Source organism: Delphinapterus leucas, chromosome 11, assembly GCF_059928025.1.
Source record: "Delphinapterus leucas isolate spDelLeu-1000000601 "Yukka" chromosome 11, BTC_Dleu_Yukka2, whole genome shotgun sequence".
NCBI classification, from domain to species: Eukaryota; Metazoa; Chordata; class Mammalia; order Artiodactyla; family Monodontidae; genus Delphinapterus; species Delphinapterus leucas.
This window is the reverse complement of record NC_143139.1, coordinates 40,771,951-40,795,932: the sequence shown is the minus strand read 5'-3', so window position 1 is coordinate 40,795,932 and position 23,982 is coordinate 40,771,951. Positions and strand designations below refer to the sequence as shown.

The 23,982-nt window shown below is 43.9% G+C and overlaps 2 protein-coding genes and 1 non-coding gene across 9 annotated transcripts in view; all 3 read left to right on the top strand.

Moving 5' to 3' along the window:
• Nucleotides 1-1,565, top strand: part of TFCP2 (transcription factor CP2) — a 51,335-nt gene extending 49,770 nt beyond the window's left edge. For 3 of the 4 annotated variants that reach the window (XM_089920722.1, XM_022572157.3, XM_022572155.2), the window contains one exon: nt 115-1,565. In XM_089920722.1, coding sequence (XP_089776848.1) covers nt 115-152 — 38 coding nt within the window. In that variant the 3' untranslated portion in view covers nt 153-1,565. The remainder of the gene's footprint in view (nt 1-114) is intronic. The other variant, XM_022572156.2, reaches the window with a different exon arrangement.
• Nucleotides 1,566-7,155: 5,590 nt separating this feature from the next.
• CSRNP2 (cysteine and serine rich nuclear protein 2) lies at nt 7,156-22,604 on the top strand. Of its 4 annotated transcripts, none has more exons than XM_022572158.2 (5): nt 7,156-7,479; nt 12,184-12,420; nt 13,693-13,952; nt 17,277-17,573; nt 19,131-22,604. In XM_022572158.2, the coding sequence occupies exons 2-5, from the start codon at nt 12,270-12,272 to the stop codon at nt 20,049-20,051; spliced, it is 1,629 nt and encodes a 542-aa protein (XP_022427866.1). In that variant the 5' UTR covers nt 7,156-7,479; nt 12,184-12,269; the 3' UTR covers nt 20,052-22,604. The 4 variants fall into 4 exon arrangements, with proteins under 4 accessions (XP_022427866.1, XP_089776847.1, XP_089776846.1 ...); XM_089920721.1 differs by having other exon boundaries at nt 8,129-12,420; XM_089920720.1 differs by lacking the exon at nt 7,156-7,479 and adding an exon at nt 7,511-8,301.
• On the top strand, nt 16,393-16,465 carry TRNAQ-UUG (transfer RNA glutamine (anticodon UUG)). The gene has a single exon. It is a non-coding gene; the product is annotated as a tRNA-Gln (tRNA).
• Nucleotides 22,605-23,982: the final 1,378 nt, after the last annotated feature.

Genomic DNA, 23,982 nt, shown 5'->3' with positions numbered 1-23,982 from the left:
CTTCTGTTTTTTCTTTCTCTAAAGAACCTTACCACATGTATTTTTCTCCTGCTGTGTTTTAGAGGTAACTAAAGATTATTCTTTGTTCTTTGTTCTTCTTTTTTTTTTTTACAGCAGAAACCAATGATAGCTATCACATCATACTGAAGTAGGTGCGGGGCATTCCATCCTCAGTGGCTGCTGCTGCTTTCACCTATTGGGAACTCCCCTCTTGAAGGGGTCGCAAATGGAGCTTCGAAGGGCTGCAAGAACCTTACCCATCTGACTGTGTCCAGGCCTTGGAGGCAGAATCCCAGGCATCTGTGTTGGCCCAGGCTCTTAGGGCACCCACAGATTATTGCCCAACATGCATTTCTGCAACGATTTCTTATTTAAAATTTCTGGACCCTATTGTTGTTGAATATCAATAGAAACTCCACATCATTTAGGGTGTGTGTAGGACATAATGATGATGAGAATTGTGTGATGTTTAATGGAAAGATGTTAAATTTTGTGATATGGAGCCATGTAATTTTTTTTTCTAACATAAAAGCAAACATCTATATTCATAAGACTAGATCCTCAACCTTTTTTGCCCCTGAAAAACCTCATTAAAGAGAAATATGGAGAAAGAAGAAAATTCTTCTTTTGATTCCCCTGTAATTCTATGACTAATAGTAATTTTAGGTAACATTTATTGCACATTTAGTTGTGTGAGGCAGTGTGATAAATTCTTTAAATAGATTACCTTGTTTAAATCCTCTTAATAGCCCTATATGCAGTAGGTAATAATGATCCCTAATTGAAGATGAGGAAATGGAGACAGAGTGGCCGAGGAGCTTGCTGAGTAACAGGCAGCTAACAGCTAGTGACACTGAAATGCAAACCCAGGCCGTCTGGCTCTTATTAACTGCCATCCGTGACTGCCACCCTTGCAGTCCTCTGTGCTTGCCACCGTTTCCTACTGTGGCTCTTCTGGTGTCTCGGATCTAACACTGAGCGAGAACTGAGGAATTAACACCAAAAGGGACGAACCACACCTAAATAATGATGAACAAGTCAAGACCTACCAAAAAATGAAAACATAGACACTTTCAAAGCATCATCAGTTATCAGATTCACAGAATTTGAGGTGGTGAAAACTAGGGATTATCTGTAGCTCCCCAAATTCACTGTTCTTGAATGACCTTCTCAAACTATTAGTGAGTTAGACTAACCTCTGCTTTCTCTTTCCCCTCTCTGCATCTTCTCTTGGTACAGAAAGTTCTTTTACTCATGTAGCGTTCTTTTATATAAGCTTTACAAGAAATTCGTTCCCATCCTGTTTGCATTCTTACCATATACTTTAGTTCTTCCTGATTGTGATTGTGTGCTCTTGTGTGTGTGCATGTGTAAGACTATGGGTCTTTTTTCACATGTAAAGTTTTATCCAGAAATCCCTCTACATGTTATGCTGAGGTGAAAATGATAATGTTCAAAAGATTCTGTATTGGATTTGAATCTGTGTGTGTGTGTATTTTTAAAGCATTTGATAAAGTTTAAATGTTTTTATACAGAGATTTTCGTTCATTAAAATCCACCTTCAACATGGTCTGTTTTCTTTTGGTTTGAAAGAAATTGAAAATTTTGAAACCAGAAAATTAAGTCAAATGACTTGTTTAAAATCGACCTGGACAACTTGACATATTAGGCCAAAACACTTTTTTAGTGACTGATTACCAGATGTCCCCATTCTGGGGGGACATTTCTAATTGTATTATGTTCGTAGGACTGGTTCTCAGCCCAGGGAAGTCAGCTCTCTCCCCAGTAGGCTGCTGTTTTTTATTTTTATTTATTTATTCCAATTCTTTCTGAATGTTAGGCTGGGAGGGTTGGACTTTTACGGTCCCTTCTAAATCTGAATCTGTGACTCTTGTTTACTGTAAATGATACACAGAATTCTATTAATATATTTACTATAAATTTACACTTACTAATTTTTACTTGGAGATAGAGGGTTTTTTAAGAGTAGTTTTCAGATTTATATAGAAATGAATTTATGTAAGTTTGTAATCATAGATCCTCAGATTAACTAGAAAATCTCTTAGGCTTTCTTTAGCTTCAAACAAATATTTATAGTGCTAATGCCATATAATTGGTAAGAATTGGTGTAGTGATAGAACATTGTAATTATTCAACTTGCTTTAAAAAATTGCATTTGTTCACTATTGACCCTTGCAGTTAAATGAAAATTTTAAACTAGCTTTTTCATGATGAAAGTAATACACAAAGTGATAAATTCAAACAATAAAGAAAGGTACTTATCTCCTTGTCCCACTCTATAGAGGTAGCCATTGCAAAAAAGTTTCTCTCTTTCCCTCCCTCTCTCTCTCTCTCTCACACACACACACCCAGATGGGCTCATGTAGTACTAATGATCTGCAGTTTTCTTTTTATGTTTAATATGTCTTGAACATCTTTCTATGTTAGGATTTATAGTTTGACATCATTCTTTTTTTTTTTTTTTTTTTTTTTTTGCGGTACGCGGGCCTCTCACTGTTGTGGCCTCTCCCGTGGCGGAACACAGGCTCCGGATGCGCAGGCTCATTGGCCATGGCTCACGGGCCCAGCCGCTCCGCCGCATGTGGGATCCTCCCGGACCGGGGCACGATCCCGTGTACCCTGCATCGGCAGGCAGACTCTCAACCACTGTGCCACCAGGGAAGCCCTGACATCATTCTTTTGGAAAAAAGAAATGGTCATTCCTTATGGATGCCTTTTAGGTTAAGCCCATTTAAACATGTATTCTCATAAGTTTTTTGTGTGTATCTCTAAGATATATTCCTAAAAGTAAAATTTGCTGGATTTTACCTCTTTAACCATGTGATGGTTGATATTTAAAATAAAGGAGATGGTTTAATGTTTCCATTAGGGTGAGGGTATATGAGAAGGAGAATGGTTAGATTTTAGACCCTCCTGAGAAGTGGAGTAGCATCCTGTTTAACTTAGTATTGTCTGTACTGTTTCCTTGAAGTATAATAGGTTCCATCTAGAAGAATCTATTGTATAAAGACTTGATAGTTAAAAGGGAGCCATTGGGAAGTAAAAGGGTCACTGCAGAACTCTTAAGGACTGAATACCAGTCACTACGTAAAATGTGGGTATTAAGTAATAAGATTGTTCAATATTATGCCCCAATAATAAGAATGTTTGCCCACATATATGATTTACTTAAGACGCCACTTAAAGGGAGGGGAAATGGGGGTGGTCATCTTGTCTGGAAAGAGATTACAGTACGACAGATATAAGACAAGTAAGTAGAGTGAAAGACCTGAGAAGGTGAGGTTCTCTTGAGGGGGCAGACGTGATTCCTGGAAGTCAGGCACTGGGTACGCTGTGAGGGGCAGGGCATGATCTCACCACTGTGAGTTGGAGGAGCATGGCAAGTGAAGAAGGCTTGACATAATGAGCCTCGCCATTTCTCATTTAGGCCTAATGAAAGAGTGTTCTGAAAACCCTTTGTATCTCCAAGTCTCCTGAGGAAGTCTTTCATATAGGGTTGCTGCAGAGATTTGGGCTATCTTCAAACTACATGAAGGATTGACTGAAGCTTCAGCATTCAGTTTTGAAAGTAACACAAATTTCAGGTGCCAATATTTGAAAACGAGACCGAGTTTCTCCTCCTTCACTGAAGCTTTTTTCTCTGGCCAATACCTAACAATTCCAGATAACTTGGGACCTGAGAGCTGCAGTTGAGCCTTTTTATCATTTTTCTGAATCTTTAGTTGTCTTACTTGGCCATGGATGGTTCCTGTATGGGAATTTGATCTGTTATGGCCTCTGCTGCTCTGTTATGAGAACTCCCAAGTCTCAGCAGGAATGGCACAAATGCCCCACCTAGCTGCACCTTTTTATATACTAGTTCGTATAAAGTAATCCTGCTTCATTCTTCTGCTTCTCCTAAAAATGCTCTATTTTCTTAGTCGTGACCTAAGGCTTTTCCTGCTAGAATATTTATTTTTAGTTTGTGATTAAATTATTGTTTCATTATACAAACTCCAAGACTTAAATAAGGAAGAAAGATGCCCTGTGTGATGTGAGGTTAATGCCATCAGCACTTGTTTTCTGTTTTGTTAATACTTTATTTCTCCTCTATGCTTCTTTAAGGACTTTGTATTTTGCCTTTGACCTTGAATTTCCATCTATTTCTACTTCCTTCTTTTTTCCACATCTTTCCTCTTCACTTCCAGATCTCCTCTGCATTGTTCCTTATGAATTCTGGCCTGTTCAACAAATTAATTTGGAAATTGCAACGATGTCTAGCATTTGCATTCTCAAATTCAGAGATTTAAAAGTTGTATATGAATTAAATTTTTCAATTGGATTAAAGTCAATTTTATAAAGGAACTTGCTATTTAAAAAATACTATTACTTATTGTATTATTGTACTATTTTGTATTATATAGGATCTTTTGGGACATGAGTAATAACCAGTTTATCTTGTAAATCTGTGTTTTCATATATTTGCATAAGATGAGATACACATTTCTCATTTTAATCACTACAGATTCCTGGTTTCTTCCTGAGTTTTTTTTTTTTTTTTTTTGGCTGTGCTATGTGGCTTGTGGGATCTTAGTTCCCTGACCAGGAACTGAACCCAGCCTCTTGACAGTGAGAGCACGGAGTCCTAACCACTGGACCGCCAGGGAATCCCCTCTTTCTGAGTTCTAATGTCCAATTTTTCATTTAAGGGTTTAGTTAATATCTTTCCCTAGACATCTTTATAACTTTACTTCAGACTTTCATTCACCTTTTTTAAGCTTATTAAGCTTGACCTCTCTAAACTCACCCTTGCACTCTACCCCCTCAAACCTGTTATTTTGCTTTTTTAATAGGGTTTTTGTGTGTGTTATGCACATATATAGATCAATTTGTGAAACCTTCCTTGATAAAACACACAGCTTCTTCGATTTTTTGTGCTCTTAAATTGCTGTGGCCCCGTCTTTTTTGCTCTAGATTTGCTCTATTGATCTCTCTTGGTTAGTGTGGAATTAGTCACAAAGAGGTGCCTGTCTCTCTAGATCTGGATTCTAATTAAATGTAAATTAGTAAAGTAACATACAACTTCAGGGCTAAATCTACGAACTCCCTATCAGAAAAACAAATACAATGGCTTAGCTTTAAAAAAAATTTTTTTTAAATATTTATTTATTTTTTGGCTGCATCGGGTCTTAGTTGTGGCAGGTGGGATCTTTCATTGTGGCGTGTGGGCTCTTCCTTGCAGTGCACGGGCTTCTCTCTAGTTGTGGCATGCAGGCTCATTAGTTGTGGCATGCAGGCTTAGCTGCCCCATGGCACGAGGGATCTTAGTTCCCTGACCAGGGATCGAACCCGTGTTCCCCTGCATTGGCAGGGGGATTCTTAACCACTGGACCACCAGGGAAGTACATGCAATGGCTTAGATTTTACTTGACTCTTTTTCTCTAAGAAGCTCAGCACATAGTATCCTCTGATCTATTCATTTTCAACCTCCCTGGAGAGTGTACTCTTTATCTTTTGTTTGGTAAAGAGTAGTTGATGGAGTACATACTTTGGTGTCAGATAAGCCACTGTTCAAATCCCAGATCTTGCTCTTCCTGGATGTGACCTTGGACAATATAATCTCTTAAACCTTAACTTTCTCATCTTAAAAAGGAGATAATGCTTAATTCATAGGGTTGTTAGGGAGATTGCAAAGGATAATGAGTATAAAGCAGTTTTACTTTGTACGTAATATACTTATTCAGTTGCTTAATAAATTTAGGATACTATTGACTACAAGATCACCTTTACATGTAGACAAGACTGCAAGACAGACGTATAAACACTGCCCAGGACATAAAATCTGACCTTTGGTTTTCATCTTCATCTGTTCTTGATCATCTGTCTTTTCTTCCTACTTGACTTTTTTGTCCCTAAAACACACCCATGCATGAATTATGCATGGTCTGGAACAAAGCAGTCACATTTAGAATTAGATGTCCATTGTTATAATTTACATATTAATAATATTAGCATTTCTTTTCACTTTTCCTTGTATCTTCTGTTCTACTGCACTTAAGCTTAACTTACCTAGTGATTCTATCAAGACAATGAAAATATGGTGAATAAGCGACTCTGTGATAAGTAGTTGGGATGTTTGTAAGTCCAGATGATCTTTTTGACTGATCTAGAGATTACTGCCAACTTGGATTCTGCTGTCTCCTCAAAGGATGTGCCTAACTTTGCTTTGGCTGTCTTCTAGTTTGGTGTCATTAACCAACAAAGCTTGGGCATTGAGGCTGATGGTACTCTGACAAATTTCTATGACTGCTCAAATTCTAGATGTGTAGGCATATGAAACAATTTAGCCTGCCCAGCATGGCCTTTAGGCTGCTTTTTTTGTACTCAGCCCGCTGATTCTACAGAGTCTGGGGTCTTCTCTTCCTTTTTGATTTCTGTGTGGCCAGGAAAAACACATTGCACTGTGTTGCAAACATTTTATACTACTAACTATTTAATCTCCACAAAACCCTATGAGATACATACTTTTATCCCCATTTTGCAGATGAGGAAGCCAAGGCACGGGGAAGTAAGGGGCGAACTGGCACCATTGTAATAACTTACCTAGTGATGCTATCAAGACAATGAAATATGGTGAATAAGCGACTCTAGACGTAACAACTTCTGATTTCTGAGTCTTTCCCGTTTTGAAAATGGATTGCACAGTTGTGAAGATCAGAAGTCATGTAAGAAATTTCTGGAAGGAAAACAATCCATCAATACATATTGAGATTACTCTGCATTGCTTGTATTTTCTTTATACCTTGGGCAGGCTGCAGCACGTCATGCTGCTTAAGACTTAGATCCCCTGAGCAAGGATAAGGGGGATTAAGTTCCTTAGGCATGGGAGTGTGGGCCTGGCGAAAGGAAAAGGGGAGTTATAGAGGAGAATTTGTTTAATCACCGAAGATCTGTAGCTGAGGGTCTCCGCTTTTCCTCTTCAAAAGGCTGCTGTGGCGTCAACTCGTTTGCTTTCCCAGGGTCCGCTGCTGCGGACTCACAGCCTCCTGAGCCTGTTTGCGGGCGAGTTTCGGCTTTGCGCTGGCAGCCGCCTCCAACTCCCGGCATGCCGCTGGGCTTGGGGCCGGCACGTAGACTCCATTTCCCAGCCTGCCCCGGGGCTCGGTCCGGACGTGCCGGCGCCTATAAGACCCTGAGCGCTGCGGCCAAAGCCTATTGTTAGCCGGAGCCGGGGCGGTTCTGGGCGGCTGCTGCCGGGGGCGCCCGAGTTGCCGGCGCCGCCCGCCCTCCGCCGCCTGCCGGCCGACCTGCCCACCCACCGTCTCTCCCCGCCCTGCCGCCTTGGGAACTCCCAGACCGTCTCCGCGGCCCCGGGACTCGCTCTCTCCTCCCTTCTTCCCACTCGGGCTAGGGCGGCGACGGCGGCGGCAGCGGGGGTGGCAGAGACCGTCACGGGAGGAGGCAGCTGCGGCGGAGCCGGTAATGGGCCTGGGGGTGCGGGGCGGAGGGTGCCGCCTTGTCCTTTCTCGGGATCGGCCTCCCGGCAGCTGTGGAGGAGTGGTCAACCCAGAGCCGCGGGGATGGAGGGGTCAGAAATGAGGGAGCCACGAACGGGAGCGGTCGGCGGGGGGGGCGGGGAGCTAGGGCGCCGCTGGGAAGGGAAGGAGTCGGGAGAGGCGTGGGAGCGAGGGGCACGGAGGACGCGGGCCCGGACTGCGGGGGCAGCTTGAGTGAGACCGACGGGCGGGCTTAGAAGCCGGCAGGAATTCGGATGCGGGTTGAGTTCGGAATGGAGTGGAGATGATGTACGATGGAGGGAAGTGAAGGAAGGGGAGGGGGGAAATAGAGGAAAATGTGGGAGGAGTGGTTGGGAATTTGTGAGTAGCAGGCAGGAAGGGATGGGAAACCGGGTAGGGGCTGCAGACGATTGGAATGAGCGGGAAGGTTAGCAGGAATCAGGAAAGGTGCCCCGGAGCTGAAGGGTTCAGCGGGGGTGTCCGTTAAGGGGAACTGGTGACTTGACATGTCCTTTCAACCCAGGTTCCTGATGTCTCCCATTTTTTCTGGCGTTGTGTGGGAAAACGAAAGCATCACTTTCCCTGGTTGCTAGCTTGATCTTTTTTCACAGGCCCAAACACGCAGCTGACTGCCATCCATTCCTTTTAGTGCTATGGTCTTGATTCATCCTTTTAAAGGGGTTTAGAGTGGCAGTGTGACACACAAACCGTTCTTCAGTATGAAACGTTAGAAGTTATCCCTAAGAGACACAGTGTCCCCTTGTCCTGCAGTTTTCAGTTCAAGGTAAATCCATAGTTGATTCATATTTTCCTTTTCTTTACTGACTTTCCATTTTGCAAATGTCCAAAGCCAGGAGGATGTTGGTGTGTGCCAGAGTTATAAATGACTGGATATCCTTGAGCGTTAATGGCTCCTGCAGCATCATGTTCCATTTCTACCACAAAGATCTCATGTCCTTCATACGATGGGAGGTTAAACATGGAAAGCCAAATTCTAACCTTGTGTCAGTGAAGGGATAAAAAGCAGGGAGTGACGGTTGGAGGGGGGCTTCCCTGAAATACCTAGTTTAAACAAGATGTTTTCACTTGAGCACTTTGTAAGTGCACGATCCTGGTAATCACACGGACACATGGATCCACGAAATTCATAGTATTTGAGAAGCAACTCACAGTGTTTTGTAAAAGGAGAAACAGGACCTGTCATCTTATTTAGGTTGATCCTGACACTTAGCAGCAGCAAGTCTTCGTTCCTCTAACCCTACAGCTGGTAGCACTGACGATCTTACTAGAGATTTTTGGCCCTTGACCTTTAGCAGGTTGGGTTTCACTTGAGTAGAGAGGCCTTCCCCTGTGAGATGTACCATGTCTTATTTTGGACTCATTTATGAGAGAGGCTGTCATTACCTAAACTTTGTCAATACATTCTGCCTCCACAAAATTGGGGGAAGGGGCAGTTCCTTTTTTGCTAGTCTCACGTATTTGGGCTTTTGTTTTTGGGGGTGGTTATAGGAATCCACATAGGCCTGAAAAGGCTTAAGTCTAATACTAAAGTACAGATATGATATAGATCTATTTTATTTGGTGCTAGCCTAAAAACCTCTATATACTATGGATCTAAATTATTTCATGTACCTTTGGGAAATGTTCAACTAGTAGAAACACTTGAGAAAAGACAGAAAGACATGTAGCTAGAAAGGGTCAGTTGACCTTTCATTTTACTGGCATAAAAGCTTTTATAGAGGTTTGCGTTATTTTCTCCAAAAGCATTTGTTGTTTGAGTTCATCATTTTGACAGTTAACTGTCAGTTATGACCTGCATTTCCAGTCTCATCGTGTTTATTTCTGTATGGGTTTAAGTGCTTGGAGTATAACTTAGACTGTGTTTTTCTCGAACATAAGCACTGATCCTCTGCCAGTGAATAAATAGTTGAGAGAAGTGGGAATGACTGACTTCTAATTGTGGTTTGAAAGGAAGTTGAATTGATGAACTGGAAAGTGGAACCCATTCTTGTTGTTGCTATTTCAGAGAAAGATTTCTTCAGGCCACAGTGGAAGTGGATGGGAGGTTTCTTGGTGCCCAGTGGACATCTTTATCTAACAAGTCAAGTTCACACCAGAGAGTTGGATGAGGAGAGCTGGGTTGAAATATAAACTTATATTGGTTGTCAGGACAGAATCGTCGGATTTTTTTTTTTTTTTTTTTTAAGAATGGGTTAATGGCAGAAAAAGTGATGCTAACATCCTGGATAGGGTAAAGAGAGCTCAGTCAATATGGACATTATTTACATATATAGCCGTTCAGACATTTTAAGGAAAATACTTTTTTTCTAGGTTTCACATCTTTTTTCTACTTTCTTACCTGCCTCCTGTCATTGCCCAGAAATCTCTACTCCAGAAGTGGAAGTGAGGAAGACGTAGAAAAAAGAGAGAAAGAGAATAGAACAAGCAGCCTGCAATCCTGGCTGCAAGAGAGTGCACAAAAAGTGACCTGAAGAGAAGGGATACCCTGAGGGCACCTGGGTTACGACAGTGGAGAATCCTCATAGTAAAAGATGATCTTGGACCAGACCCAGCCTCCCGCAGGGCTTAAAAGGAAATATTCAAAGGCAACCACACTACCGGAAGCAAAGGGACACCTGAACAAAGGACGGGGTGCACATTTGCTTCCAGTTGTCAATCCCCGAGTGCTTCCAGGCTGAGGAAAAAGGCACTTCCTAGTAGCAACACTAACTGGATCTTAGTTAAAACTGAAGCCAGACTTACGTCCTTTCTGAGAAGGATTTTGAGCTCAGTCTGCTTTTTCGTGTGGTCGATAAGATTTTTAAGTGGGGAGGAAATATTAAATTCAGTGGTCAACATTCTTTTATTTTTTTTATTCCACCCACATATGTACTCCCCTGGTAATAGAATGGAATGAGAAATTTGTTAGTTAATAGGTATCTTTAAGCCCAGCTGAAATCTTAACCCATAAAAGTCCTTGGCTGTCTCCATTCTTACCCATGTCCTAGGAATGTGACCTCTGATGGTAAGATCAGTAACCTGAAGAACAAAATTGATACTTTGGTTTCATTTTTAAATTTAATTACAATTCTTATCTAGTGCTTGATTATTTTCTTTCTGGCCAGTTTATTTCAGGAATGTGCTTTTCTGAGACCTATGATGACAGGTTTCTTAGGTGCATCTTGTGACTTGAATGCAGAATTTTGATGAGATCTGGCTAGATAAATTAGGAAGTTCCTAAAGTACTTATTAGGTCTGGTTGACTGTGTAGAGCTGACCCAAGAGCAGGCAAATCGCTTCCAAGAGACAGTCCAGAAAAACAGCTCTGTAGCAGGCATCTCTTGACACCACAGTATATTCTGGGTAGCTGCTCTGCAGTAATGCAGCCCTGGCTTTCTGGGCAGTGTTGTTATTCCTGCTGCATAATTAGCAACTAGTGAGATCATAGTCTGGGGAGATTCTGGCATTACTGAGGCAAAAGCAGGGAGGTTTCAGATCATCACTTGTGGCTCCAGCTTTGACAGCGTTTCTGCTGAGCAGATTCATATCCTTGGGAACTTAAGTCCAAAGATGGAGGAGAAAGATTTGTACCTGGGAAATGGAATATCCCAGATTCCTTGGTTGTGTGGCAGCATGTTGAAAACACTGCCTGCCATATCAGTGTAACCAGAATAAATTGTCACTCCTTCTGCTGTTTGTTGTGCCCTTGCTGGTTTCTTTATAGAGGGCAAAGATTGTAAAGCTACGTCTTCCTTGCACAGAGGATGATGGCACGTCAGCTGAGCCCTATTTTATGGAGCAGTAGGCGATTGGGAAAGAGTCTGGGTTTTGAAGCCAGTGCAGATTCTAATCTTCAGTCCATTCTTTAGAACCCAATTTGACCTTTTTAGGAGGCTGGTGAGACACTTTACATTTGTGAAGATCTGGGTAAAGCATTTCCCTGACTGCCAATGTACTTTGAAATTGAAAGCCTAGAGCAGTATTTCCCGAAGTGTGTTCCCAGGATCATTTGCCCCCCACCAAGATACTCTAGAAACAAAGGGTTCCTTAATCATGGGTGCAAAACGCTGCATTCTATTTCCTCCCACCCTTCACCAGGTTCATTAGCATATTAAAAGCCTCTAAAAGGTCTTCCATAAGCAGTTTTCTAAAGTATTTTGACACAGCAGTTCCATTTCCATGTAAAAGCTATTAATATCTATGGAACTAGTTTATTTAATGGATACGCTTTAGGAAATGCCAGGCTGTATTTCCACTAGGAATAATAATTGGATCTAGTCTAGGTTTAGGCACAGCCTAATTCTGCCTTTGATCCCCAGTCCCTCCTGCTGACCCCGTGGAGAGCTCTCCTGGGTGAGCAGAAGAGCAGCTACTGTTACCCCAGGGCTAATGAAGCCTAGAGGCCAGCCGGCTTGGAAGCAAAGGCCTTCACTCCACTGGGAAGGTGCTGCCGCTAGTCATCTCATTATCCTAAGAGTGACTGAGACTGGAGGGCTGGGGAGAGACAAAAGTAGGAGAGTGCTGGCTGGAGAGAGATGACCTTGTTTCTAGAGAGCAGACATCAGTGCTAGCTCGGGTGCTTTCTTCAGTTGGAGAGCCGTGTGTATAGACTTGGGAGGGGTCTGTCTTAGGACCGGAGTGCTGATTCCTCTTTTCCCCTGGGCAGAATCCTAATGCACCTGGCTGACTGGTGGTGAGCAGGGGCTTTGGGGCCAACGTGGTGGGTTCCCCAAGGAAACCCCTTTGAAACCAATGGATGCATTCACGGGCTCGGGTCTCAAGAGGAAGTTTGATGATGTGGATGTGGGTTCATCAGTTTCCAACTCCGATGATGAGATCTCCAGCAGTGACAGCGCTGACAGCTGCGACAGCCTCAGTCCTCCCACAACTGCCAGCTTCACACGTGAGTGAGCTGCTCCCTGCCTGCCTACCCCCATGTACCCCAAGCATCGGAGCCCATTGCAGCTCTTTGAGACACCCTTTGTCCAGCTTGGGGATTTGCCCTTATTCGTAATCTCTCCCACACGTAGCTCAGCCTTGCTCTTTGGAGGACCTCATTGCTCTAATATCATAGACTTATATTAAATGTGAATTATTCTAGCTGATTTTACTTGTGCTGTGCTTTGTGAGTCCCCAGAATGGGTTGAATTAAACTGAAGAAGGAGTTGTCTGGGAGTCTACGCTTCCCCACTAGAGTCCTATAGAGTTCCACAAAATTGTAGCTCTAGCAGGACATAAATGCTTACTGCCTGGACAGCTGGGGCATCTCCACACTTCTTAATTCTTATGGTTCAGTTAGTTTCTTGGAAAGAACTTCGGATTCTGTAGATCGGGGGTTGTCTGTGGGCTAAATCTGGCTCACTGCCTGTTTTTGTAAATAAAGTTTTATTGGAACACAGCCACACCCAGTGTCTATGATGGCTTTTCATGCTACAGTGGCAGAATTGAGTGGTAGTTGGCAACAGAGACCTCATGGCTTGCAAAGCCTAAAATATTTACTACCTGGACCTTTACAGAAGAAGTTTGCCATCTCCTGCTATAGAGCAACACTATCCAGGGGGTGTTGCCTGGTCGTCTAGTGGTTAGGATTCGGCATTTTCACTGCTGTGGCCCGGGTTCAGTCCCTGGTCAGGGAACTGAGATCCCGCAAGCCATGTGGTGCGGCCAAAACAACAAAACACCGTCCAAAAGAATGTTCTGTTATCATAGAAATGTTCTATATCTGCACTGTCCAGTATGATAGCCATTAGCCACATGTGGCTATTGAGCACTTGAGTTGTATTAGTGTAACGGAGGAGCTAAATGTTAAGGTTTATTTCACTTTAATTAATTTAAATTGCCCACATGTGACTAGTAGCTGCTGGATTGGACAGTGAAGCTATGTAGGTTGTTACATCCTGAAAAGATTACCTAGAGATTCTCTTCCCAGCTGATGTCTAAAAATAGATTTTGTGATCATCTGTTTGGGTGAAGTCAGTCTGGAGGCAGTGGTGTGGACCAGCAGATGGTCAAGGTCCCTTCCCACTGTGCTTTTAAGATTTGAAAATTAGGAAGGTCTCTAGATACAGGGAGCACTTTTGGAGAAGAGTTGAGAGCCTAGATGAATGAGAAAGAATGAGGTCCCCAAACAGGCCATCTCTGGGTTAAAAGTTTTCTTTCTGTGCTCCCTTCTCAGCCACATCCATCCTGAAGCGGCAGAAGCAGCTGCGGAGGAAGAATGTGCGCTTTGACCAGGTGACTGTGTACTACTTTGCCCGGCGCCAGGGTTTCACCAGCGTGCCCAGCCAGGGCGGCAGCTCTCTGGGCATGGCCCAGCGCCATAACTCTGTACGCAGCTACACGCTCTGTGAGTTTGCTCAGGAGCAGGAGGTGAACCATCGGGAGATTCTCCGTGAACACCTGAAGGAGGAGAAGCTCCACGCCAAGAAGATGAAGGTGCCTAAGGGGTCTAGGGTCTGGTACTTCCCATGTGCCAAGATAAAGCAGGAAACCATCTAGGTCTATCATGTGGTGCTTTTGTTTTGTTTTGTTTTTGGACTGTTGCCTTTGGTACATAGAGATTCCGTATCTTTCTAGTGAGAAATCTCAGATTTGGATTCAAATCTCAGTCTGAGATGCCATTCTTTTTGTCTCTGGTAGGGAGTCTAGCAGAGATAGCAAAATGGCTTCCCTAGAATTCTCTATTCTCGCCCGCTCTGCAAGTGTTTTTAAAGTTTAAAGTGTGAATACCTGAAGGTATTCAAGTCTGCCACCCCTGGACCCTGAGGAAGCAGTGTTTCAGTTTCTCGTCAAATGATTGTCCATTGGCCCGATGCACAGAACAGGTTTGGGATCTTTTACATCCTCTGAAAGGATCCTGCTGATTCTGTAACTCCCATTGCTAGATGATAGTTTTTCGGGTATAAACAATAGCATTACCAAATAGTTATTTCGATCTGTTTAGTACTGGGCCTGCAGTCTGATGCCACACCAGCTCTTCAAGTTTAGGAGGAGAACAGGGCTGGAAGACCCATCTCAGACGGCTCTTTATAGCTACACATTTGCTCTCAGCGCTGCTTGGCACTCCACAGCCATAGTTTCCACCGGTCTGCAAAAATTGCCCCCAGAGTTCCTAGTTCCAAATTTGGAGAACACTGCTTCAGGCCTGGCCAAGTTCTTCTGGGCTCAAAGTATGCGGACCCACATTAAAACAGGTGGCTGCATTATTTCCAGTGTTGTGGGTGAAATCCTAATGAGACACACCAGAATGTGGTAGGGTTGGAGAACTGGTGGCAGAGGATGTATGTGAACCAGATCTCGCTGCTCTCTCCCTTTGAGAGCTCTATGTCTGCTGCCCGAAGTCTACGCCTAAAGACTTAACACCTGTTTTTCTAACTAGAATGACATTCAGGCTTCCCTTTCTTCTGTCTGAGGAATTCCGTCACTGACCCTATCACCTTCCTGCTGCTATAGCAACAGGTGGGCAGATAAACACTCTTCTTATCATTTGTAATGAAGGTTTTCTTCCTATTCCCTAAGAAGAAACATCTCCCCTAAATCTGGTAGAGGGATGACATGTCAAAGCAGACACCCTGTTCTGTGTCCTCCCTTGTAGGAGGTCTAGGGACAAAGCCAGGCAAACTTGAGACTGAGAAACAGGACTGCTACTTATTAAGCAGATTTAGTGAGCAGCACAGTGGTGGCATCTAATACATCTTCTATGTCGAGAGAACACCCTTACTTTGGTCCACTTTACTCTTTTCTTAGAAATTTTTCCTTCTTCAGCACTCTATAGGGGAGGCAGTTGGTCTCAAAAAATATACATTTTGCATCTCCCATATGCCATCTAATATTTGTTTTCCCTTTGGACTTCCACCCCCTCCAAAAAAAAGCTGCTGCTGCTTTGCATCAGTATTAGTACCTATAATTTTTCTAATATTTTTATTACTTTTTTTGGCCTTTTATCCATATGGAATTCATTATTATGAATAGTATGAATTGGGAATCTAACTTACTTTTTTTTCAAAAGAATATACAGTTGTCCCAAAAGAATATACAGTTCTTTTTTTCAAAAGAATATAAAGTTGTACTTTTTTTTCAAAAGAATATACAGAATACAGAATATTCTTTTTTTTCAAAAGAATATACAGTTTGAATATACCGTTGTATATTCAAAAGAATATACAGTTGACTAGAAGAGTCTTTTCCTTACTGATTTGAAATGCCACCTCTGTTAGAATATATTAAATTCTCATATCTACATGGGTTTCTTTCTATTGCATGTCTCATCTCTTTCCTTTGAGAGGATAGCAAGGAGGGAGGGTGCTTCGGAGGAGGCCAACCCTGGTGAAACAGGCAGGAGCAATGCTAAGGTCTGTGGAAAGGCCCCTCGTAGTTGGCCTGCCTGGGACAGAAATAATAGTCTAGGGGATCCCCAGAAGCACCACTTTATTTCTCTCATTTCTCTTATCATCTCCCCCCAAACAAACAAACAAACAAAACAGGTGTATGCCTTACTAGCCAGGTCTCTTGCATCACGTCTCTCCCAGGAGTTGTTCCTTTACCAGCACTTTTCTGGCTGGCTGATGAAATAAGCCAAACCTGCCAAAAGCTTGGCGTTTATCCTGCTCGTACCTTCCAGAGCCCTGGGGATTGTGAGGCCTCGTTTTCTTTACCTGAATTCTCTAGTGAGTTTTCAAAACTCATTCAGCCACAGATTGTCTTCAGCCTGTCCTTCCACTAAGATCCGCTTTCCTGGCTCTCTGTCCTTCTTATCCAGAGAACCCAGATTTCTGCCTGCAGACAGTACACTCAGTATCATGTATGCCACCCTGCCTCACACAGAGACTTTTTTTGAAACCAAATAAAAGAGGATTAGGAAGGAGAAAGAGGGAATTCCCTGGTGGTCCAGTGGTTAGGACTTGGTGCTTTGACTGCCGAGGGCCCAGGTTCAGTCCCTGGTTGGGGAACTAAGATCCCACAAGCCACGCGGCACGGCCAAAACAAAAGAAAGGAGAAAGAATATATTTCTTCTAGGCCGTGGCTTGGAAGTGAGGGCTTTCTTGACAGCCATTATTAATAACTTCCTCATTTTTTTTCTCCTCCACATAAAATGAAGCTCTTCTGTGTATGCACAGATAATTACTCACACTGTGGGGATTCAGGTTCATTGACAAAGACTGGTAGGTAGTCTTGTGCTATACTTTAATGTACTCTTCTTCCCACAGTGTGGTTTGGGGTCCTTTAGGGTGCAAACTGAAGGGTGTTTTGCATGGTTGTTTACATCCAAGGAACATCCAGCCATTGAAATACCTTCTCTTCTTCCGTGTATGAGAAGGCAGGTTAGCCGAAGCTAAGGGACACAAGCCTGGGAATGGAGGGTATATTTGTGGGAAAAGATCATCTTCTGGGAGGGAAGGTGAGACAGAGGTTTTAAGAAGCGTTGATCCAGAAAGGTGACGTCCCTTGTGTTGACGGGCTGGTGTTAGAGCTGCACAGGCTTCCTGTCTTCCTGCTCTAGAACTGTTCTCTTCACCGACTCTATCCTGTACGGTAGCCACCAGCCATACTAGTGGCTATTTATACGTAATTAAAATTAAATAAAGGTAAAAGTTCAGTTTCTCAGTTGCACTAGCCCCATTTATAGTGCTCGGTAGCCACACGTGCGTCGGGATGGGCTGCACGGATACCTCCGTCATGGCAGAAAGTTCACTTGGCCCAAGCTGCTCTAGGTGCACCCGGTGGGAAGGCTCCTGCTGATGATGCTCTGTCTCTTGGCAGCTGACCAAGAACGGGACAGTGGAGTCGGTGGAGGCCGACTGCCTGACATTGGATGATGTTTCAGATGAAGATATTGATGTGGAAAACGTGGAGGTGGATGATTACTTCTTCCTGCAGCCTCTGCCCACCAAACGGCGACGGGCCCTGCTGAGGGCTTCTGGGGTCCACCGCATTGATGCTGAAGAGAAGCAAGAGCTTCGAGCCATCCGACTGTCACGGGAAGAGTGTGGTTGTGACTGTCGACTGTATTGTGACCCAGAAGCGTGTGCCTGTAGCCAGGCTGGGATTAAATGCCAGGTCGGTCCACATTTTGCTGTGATGGTATATCCACCCTAGAGTCAGGGGGGCCTAGTGTGGGTGCCAGTGAGTGTGGGAGGTGCCCATGCGCAGGCGAACACTTCAGTTCTACAGCCCTCCTCCACCGGCAAAGAAAACAAGCATGACGGGATTCTTAGGCTGTGGAGATAGCGATGATCTTTTTTTTCTGTGTATCTCACTTCAGAGGTGATAAGCAGCAGTTGCTGGCACATGGAGGAACGGGGGTTAGTGAGTTTAATATTTAATAGCTGTCCTTGAATGTGGACTGATTCCTTGAGGTAAGTGGAAGCAGAGAACTGAGGTAGGCCTTTAGATTTTATCCTACAAACACTTATTCACAGTACCTCTACTCCAATTTTGTAAAAATCAGAATAGTCCTCAGAATCTAACTCAGGATCAGATTTGGGCTTAAATCCGTAGTGTCCTAAGAGATAGAAAGCATCATCCCCCAGAAGGCCTTCTGACAAGGGACAGTTTGGAAGACACATCTCAACTGAAAATGGCAGTACCATCCCAAAGAATGAAATTTATCTGGAACCTGTATACTGAGGCTGTGGTGCTGAGTCCTTGTGGTTGGATTTATCTTAACCTTTTCTTTCTTATTTTCAGGTTGGTATCAGATAGCTATAGCAGGTCCGACCAGATAATGCTTTTCAGACTGAGTCCTGTAATGAATCACTCTGTTACACACAGACCTGAGGACAGTCCTAAGAAATGGATTGTTCCTAAGAACTGGAAGGGAGAGTTCTAGAAGTTGATTTCATAGGAAGACACTGTATTTGTACAGAAGACTTGTCTTCTCACATTTTTAATTTTATTTTTGATACGTATGGGGTGTTTTCATTTGGGGGATTCAAAAGGGAGATGAGGAGGTAGAAAGCATCTCCTTTCCAGATATCCCTGGTGTAGAAGTTAATTATCTTGATAACTGCTTCCAAACCAAGCTGGCCAACCATCAAGGGAAAATGAAGCAGGTAGTGAAAAGCTGGTCATTATTTTGTTCGAACCTTCACTATAGCACCTTGGCAAAGGCACCTTTGCCTAGTTTCCCCATTATGTATTGCTTTGGACTAGCGAGATCTTCTACCTCCTTTCCCATCCCTGTCATCAAAGAACACAGTAGGCTTGGGCCCTGGCCTTTTGTTTTCTTAATAAAGTAGGTAGGTTCTGGAAAAGTCTCTGAGGCATACACATTTCTTTTCTCTGAGAACCGTCAGCTTTCAGAGAGGTATCTCTGGTCTTTTGACTGGAAGGGCCCTTTGACGTGATCTTTGTCTTCTTTTTATTTAGAAGAGGAAACAAAGCCCTAGAGAGAGAAATGACTTTCTTGAGGTCACACTACTAATTAGTGGCTGTGCTAGAATGGAAAGGCAGGTGGTCTGATAACTCCCATCTAGTGCTCTGGTAGCTCACGCTGCAGCTTGTGTTTTGAATTGGTTGTTTCTCTTGTAAGAGGACCTCAAACCCTGACTCCCTGTGTTCGCCAGCTAACGTCTCGTATCTCATCTGGCCTCAACCTCCTTGTCCCCTCCTCAGGTGGATCGCATGTCCTTTCCATGTGGCTGCTCCCGGGACGGCTGTGGGAACATGGCTGGGCGCATTGAATTCAACCCAATCCGGGTCCGGACTCATTACCTCCACACCATCATGAAGCTGGAGCTGGAGAGCAAGCGGCAGGTGAGCCGCCCGCCAGCCCCAGACGAGGAGCCCTCCCCCGCTGCCAGCTGCAGCCTGGCGGCAGCACAGGGCTCAGAGACACAGGACTTCCAGGAGTTCATCGCTGAGAATGAGACGGCGGTGCTGCACCTGCAGAGTGCGGAGGAGCTGGAGCGGCTCCAGGCGGAGGAGGACCCGAGCGGCTCCAGTGCCAGCCTGGACTCCAGCATGGAGAGCCTGGGCGTGTGCATCCTGGAGGAGCCCCTGGCTGTTCCCGAAGAGCTGTGCCCAGGCCTGACAGCCCCCATCCTCATCCAGGCTCAGCTGCCCCCAGGCTCCTCCGTGCTGTGTTTTGCCGAGAACTCAGACCAGCCAACTGCCTCAGCCGTGAACAACCCATCCTACTTGAACAGTGGGCCCCTGGTCTACTACCAGGTGGAGCAGAGGCCAGTCCTGGGGGCGAAAGGAGAGCCTGGTACGGAAGAAGTCCCGCCCTCGTTCCCCAAGGAGAAGGATCTGAGTGTCTTCTCTCTCCCGGTTACCTCACTGGTGGCTTGTGGCCCCACAGACCCGGCTGCCCTCTGTAAGTCAGAGGTGGGGAAAACATCCACTCTAGAAGCTCTAGTGCCCGAAGATCGTAACCCCGAGGAGCCTGAGGATGAAGACTACCGCCCCTCTTGGTGCCCCTCAAACCTCCCCTTGCGCACGGACAACGAAGAGGGCTGTGTGGTGGAGACCGCACGGCAGAATGAGGACCGGCCCCCTGAAGAGCCTTCCCTGGAGCTCCCTCTGGCAGTGTGACACAGGGATGGAGATTATGCCTCTTACCCATTCCCTATTTATTCCCTTATTTTATCTAACACCATTTCAAAAACGAAACTGTAGAAGCAGCCGCTGCTCCCATGTTATTTTATTGGGGTCTTTGGGGAACGGGTAGGAAAGGATTGTCTGTACAAGTATTTTTTAAAGGGCCAACAGAACCAAGGAGACCAGCCTCAGCTCGATCTGGGGACAGAGTCTTGGGGCAGAGGAGGCTGCATACTGAGCTTTCTGGGCCGTTGGAACTGCACTACAATCTCACAGGAGAAGCTGGGTAATTCAAACAGCTGTTCACGTAGGGACCAGAACACAACAATTGGAACAGCATGACAGAGCCCCTTCCCTCTCCTGAGCTCCAGGCGGGGAACAAGCTCATTTTCCTCAGTGGTTACTCTGATATCCCACTTTGGTGTATCATAATAATACAGTTGGAATCAGCTGGTTGAGTCTAGAGAGGAGGGGGTGAAAGGGTCTCTGCTTCTGTACAAAACATCCAGGATCTATATAAATTTAACCTGTGTTCCCTGGGCCCCTATTTGGTAAATAAGTTAATATTTGACATGTTTGGTGTTCTCTGACCTGTTCCCCACACTGGGGATTCCTGGTCTTAACTTGAATTGTTTCTTTCACATGTTCTTAGGTACTAGAGTTAAACTGGTCTTGTTTTTTTTTTACCCCTCTGTCCTTTTTCCTTTGAAGGGAAAGAGCTAGATTGGCTGGGGATGTGGCATCAAGAGCCTGAGTCTTCTGTATATGTCTAACCCCAGCTCCATCAGGCAGCTTTAGTCTGGGGCTCACACATCCCATGGGAGGCCTATATAGAGCATTAACCTGTGTCCAAAGGAGGCAGCAGGAACAGGCTGCTGTCTAGAAAGATGACTTTTTGCCATGCTTGCTTTTTCACCCAGGTTGTCCCCCCTACCCCAATTTGAGAAATTTGAGCTTTAAAGGAATGTAGAACGTGGCAAGTTCACCAACTAGTTTTTGTTTCCTTTTTGTATCTGCCCTCATGGTCCCTCTTGGATATACAGGGTTAGAGTTCTTACACTGTATTCTTATACTGTTCACCCCCGATAACTGCAGATGCTTATTGGATCCCTCCCATCTCGATATATAAAGATTGGAAGCCAAACCAGTTCTTAAATGCTACATACAACTTCCAGGTTCTGAAGAAGTCAGGTTCTGACTGTAACCTTTGAGGTCTAGAGTGGGACTCACATTCAGTTTGTACCTGAATTAGGGGGGATACGGTTCCTGTTCTCTTATGTCCTGCTTACGTTCCAGGATGTCCTCCATTGACCACCACTGAATTCTTTTTACTAGCAAAGTTATCTTTGCCTGTTTTATTTCATTCTTTTTTTTATGGCCTCTGTTTGAAGAGGGAGGCAGTAGGGAGCAAAACACTCTTTAGCATTCTTTACACCATGCTTCATTACTGCTATGGTTTATTAACCAGAAGAAAAAAAAAGTAAAAAACTTTTTTTTTTTGGTGGAGGAGATAACTGTTACTACTTATCTTGCTCATAAAGCCTTTCCTTGTGGGATCTTAAGGCCCTGGTGTCTGAAAGCAACCTTCATGTACATCGCAGCAGCATTTCACCTATCAAACCTAAACTGAGCCTGAAAGACCTCATATTTAACACGGTTACATCTTTTAACGCATTCTGCCTCTCCTGTTCATTCCTGTTTTTGTTGGGTTTTACATTTGCAGGGGAGTTAATAAGTCATAGGCCCTTATCTCTCCCCATTCTCTAGTCCTGAAATGGAGTTGAGAGTCTGAAGTACCTGAGATCTAGGTGCTATCCCGAACTGAGCTACACTCTGCCACCTTAGACTGGTCCCCTCAGATATAAGACTGAAGTTTAATTGGGAATTTGGAGAAAAATCTTTCTAGAAGTTTGTGTTGGAAGGTGAAGGTGAGCATTATACATTCCCTCCTTAGGAAGGCTCCAGCCTAAGCTAGGGAGTGGATTTCACCTGTTCAGTAAAACACACGTTTGGGATCAAACCAAGAATTTGCATCTAACTAGACTCATTGCCAACCTCCAAGATAATTTGATTTTTCTGAAAAACTAGTTTAATATAAGTCCATCCCTTCATTAACTCTGCAATTCTGACTCACCTATCCCAAGCTGTTAAATGCTAAATATTAACGTTTAGCATTAACTGTCTTGTCAAGCAAAGGGCCTCTTCTACAAACCTGATCCATCTCGTTTCTGGTGCTACCTGAGTTGGACAGAATTATAGTTCATGGTTGCTAGAAAGGCTAGGCCTCTGATCACAGAGGCAGAGAGCTTCAGTCCTGCTTAGTCTAGGCCTAGATAAAAAAAATGATTATTACAACGCTTAATTATTTTCCAATTTCCTTTCTCACATACTGTACGCAGGTAGTATTTCAATGTGAATCCAAAGCTTGTCTGGTTCTCTGAAAAAAAAATTTTTTTTTTTTTTTTGCCTTTTAGGTCCTTTACATTGTGATAATGCTGTATTTAAAGAGAATATTTAAATGTAATATTAAAGAAATATTCAAAAGAATGGTGTGTTATTCTTTATCTTGGCAGACCACAAGTCAGTTACTTGTTAGAGAAAAGATGCTTCTCTAGCATTGTATATAAAACCAATTAGGTCAGTTAAGGATTAATGTTAACAATAGGAATGTTTTATGGTGGAAAAATAGAACATTCTTTGGAGCATCAAGAGCTTGACTTGCATCATATGCCCTAACATACCTTTTCAGCTGAAGCAGGCCTTGATCTGCCCTGCTGGAGCTTTTCCCTCCTCAGTCCCTACTCTTGGGGCCCACTTTGTAATTCCATTACTTTACACATATATATATATTATATATATATATAATATATATATATGAAATTCTCTATTCCTGGTTACCATCTTAAAATCCAGCAAGAGGATCAACTTCAAATTAGCTCCTTTGTCATTTCCATCCCATCAGAAGGTTCTATTCCAACCAGTTATCTCGCCATTAGTTAGCTTATGTCAGTCAGTCTTGTAAAAGGAGCCTTAGTAAAATGATTAGGGTATGCATAAGTAATTTCCAGCAACTGGTTTCAGGCAGTCTTTACTTGAGCTTAAAAACAGTGCTTCATGCGTTTACAATAAGTTACTACAGGTCACTGATGCACACAGACAAAAGCTGAACCCAACTTACTATCTCAAAGTAGACCTCTCCTGGTCTCTGGGGCTGGGCAGTAATTAGTACCTTACAGGATTGATCCACAGCCCAAAGGCGGCTACTGTCAGCTACAGCTGGATCGCTGCAACACAGTGGAAGTAGCAAAGCGTTTAAGATCCACAGGGGCTGTAGCCCAATCCAGAAATTAAGAGAGGGAGGGAAAGGCTGTAAACACTTGAGTCAAGAAGTGCTTGTATTTTCTTTTATCTTTCCATTAGAATGTTCCCATAAGTTATTTACTTAAAAAAAAAAAAAAAGTTAAGGTGCTCAAAGGATTTGAAAAAAAGGGAAGTGGTTAGCCCTATGAGGGAAACAAAAAATAAAAATCCCTATTTGTGGTCATATCAAAGTGCTGACGGGGGCATCAAAGTACATGCACGGATATAAAGGCTGAACAAAAACAGCTGTAACGGAGCTTCCCTGGTGGCGCAGTGGTTGAGAGTCCACCTGCTGACGCAGGGGACACAGGTTCGTGCCCCGGTCTGGGAGGATCCCACATGCTGCGGAGCGGCTAGGCCCAGTGAGCCATGGACACTGAGCCTGCACGTCCGGAGCCTGTGCTCCACAACGGGAGAGGCCACAGCAGTGAGAGGCCCACGTACGGCAAAAAAAAAACCAACCAAACGAAAAAAACCCAGCTGTAACGAATGTGGCAGCGGGTAAGTCCCAAGCCAAATGAGGATTCCCACCTGGGGCAAAAGCTCACTTCCTGGGATCCGAACT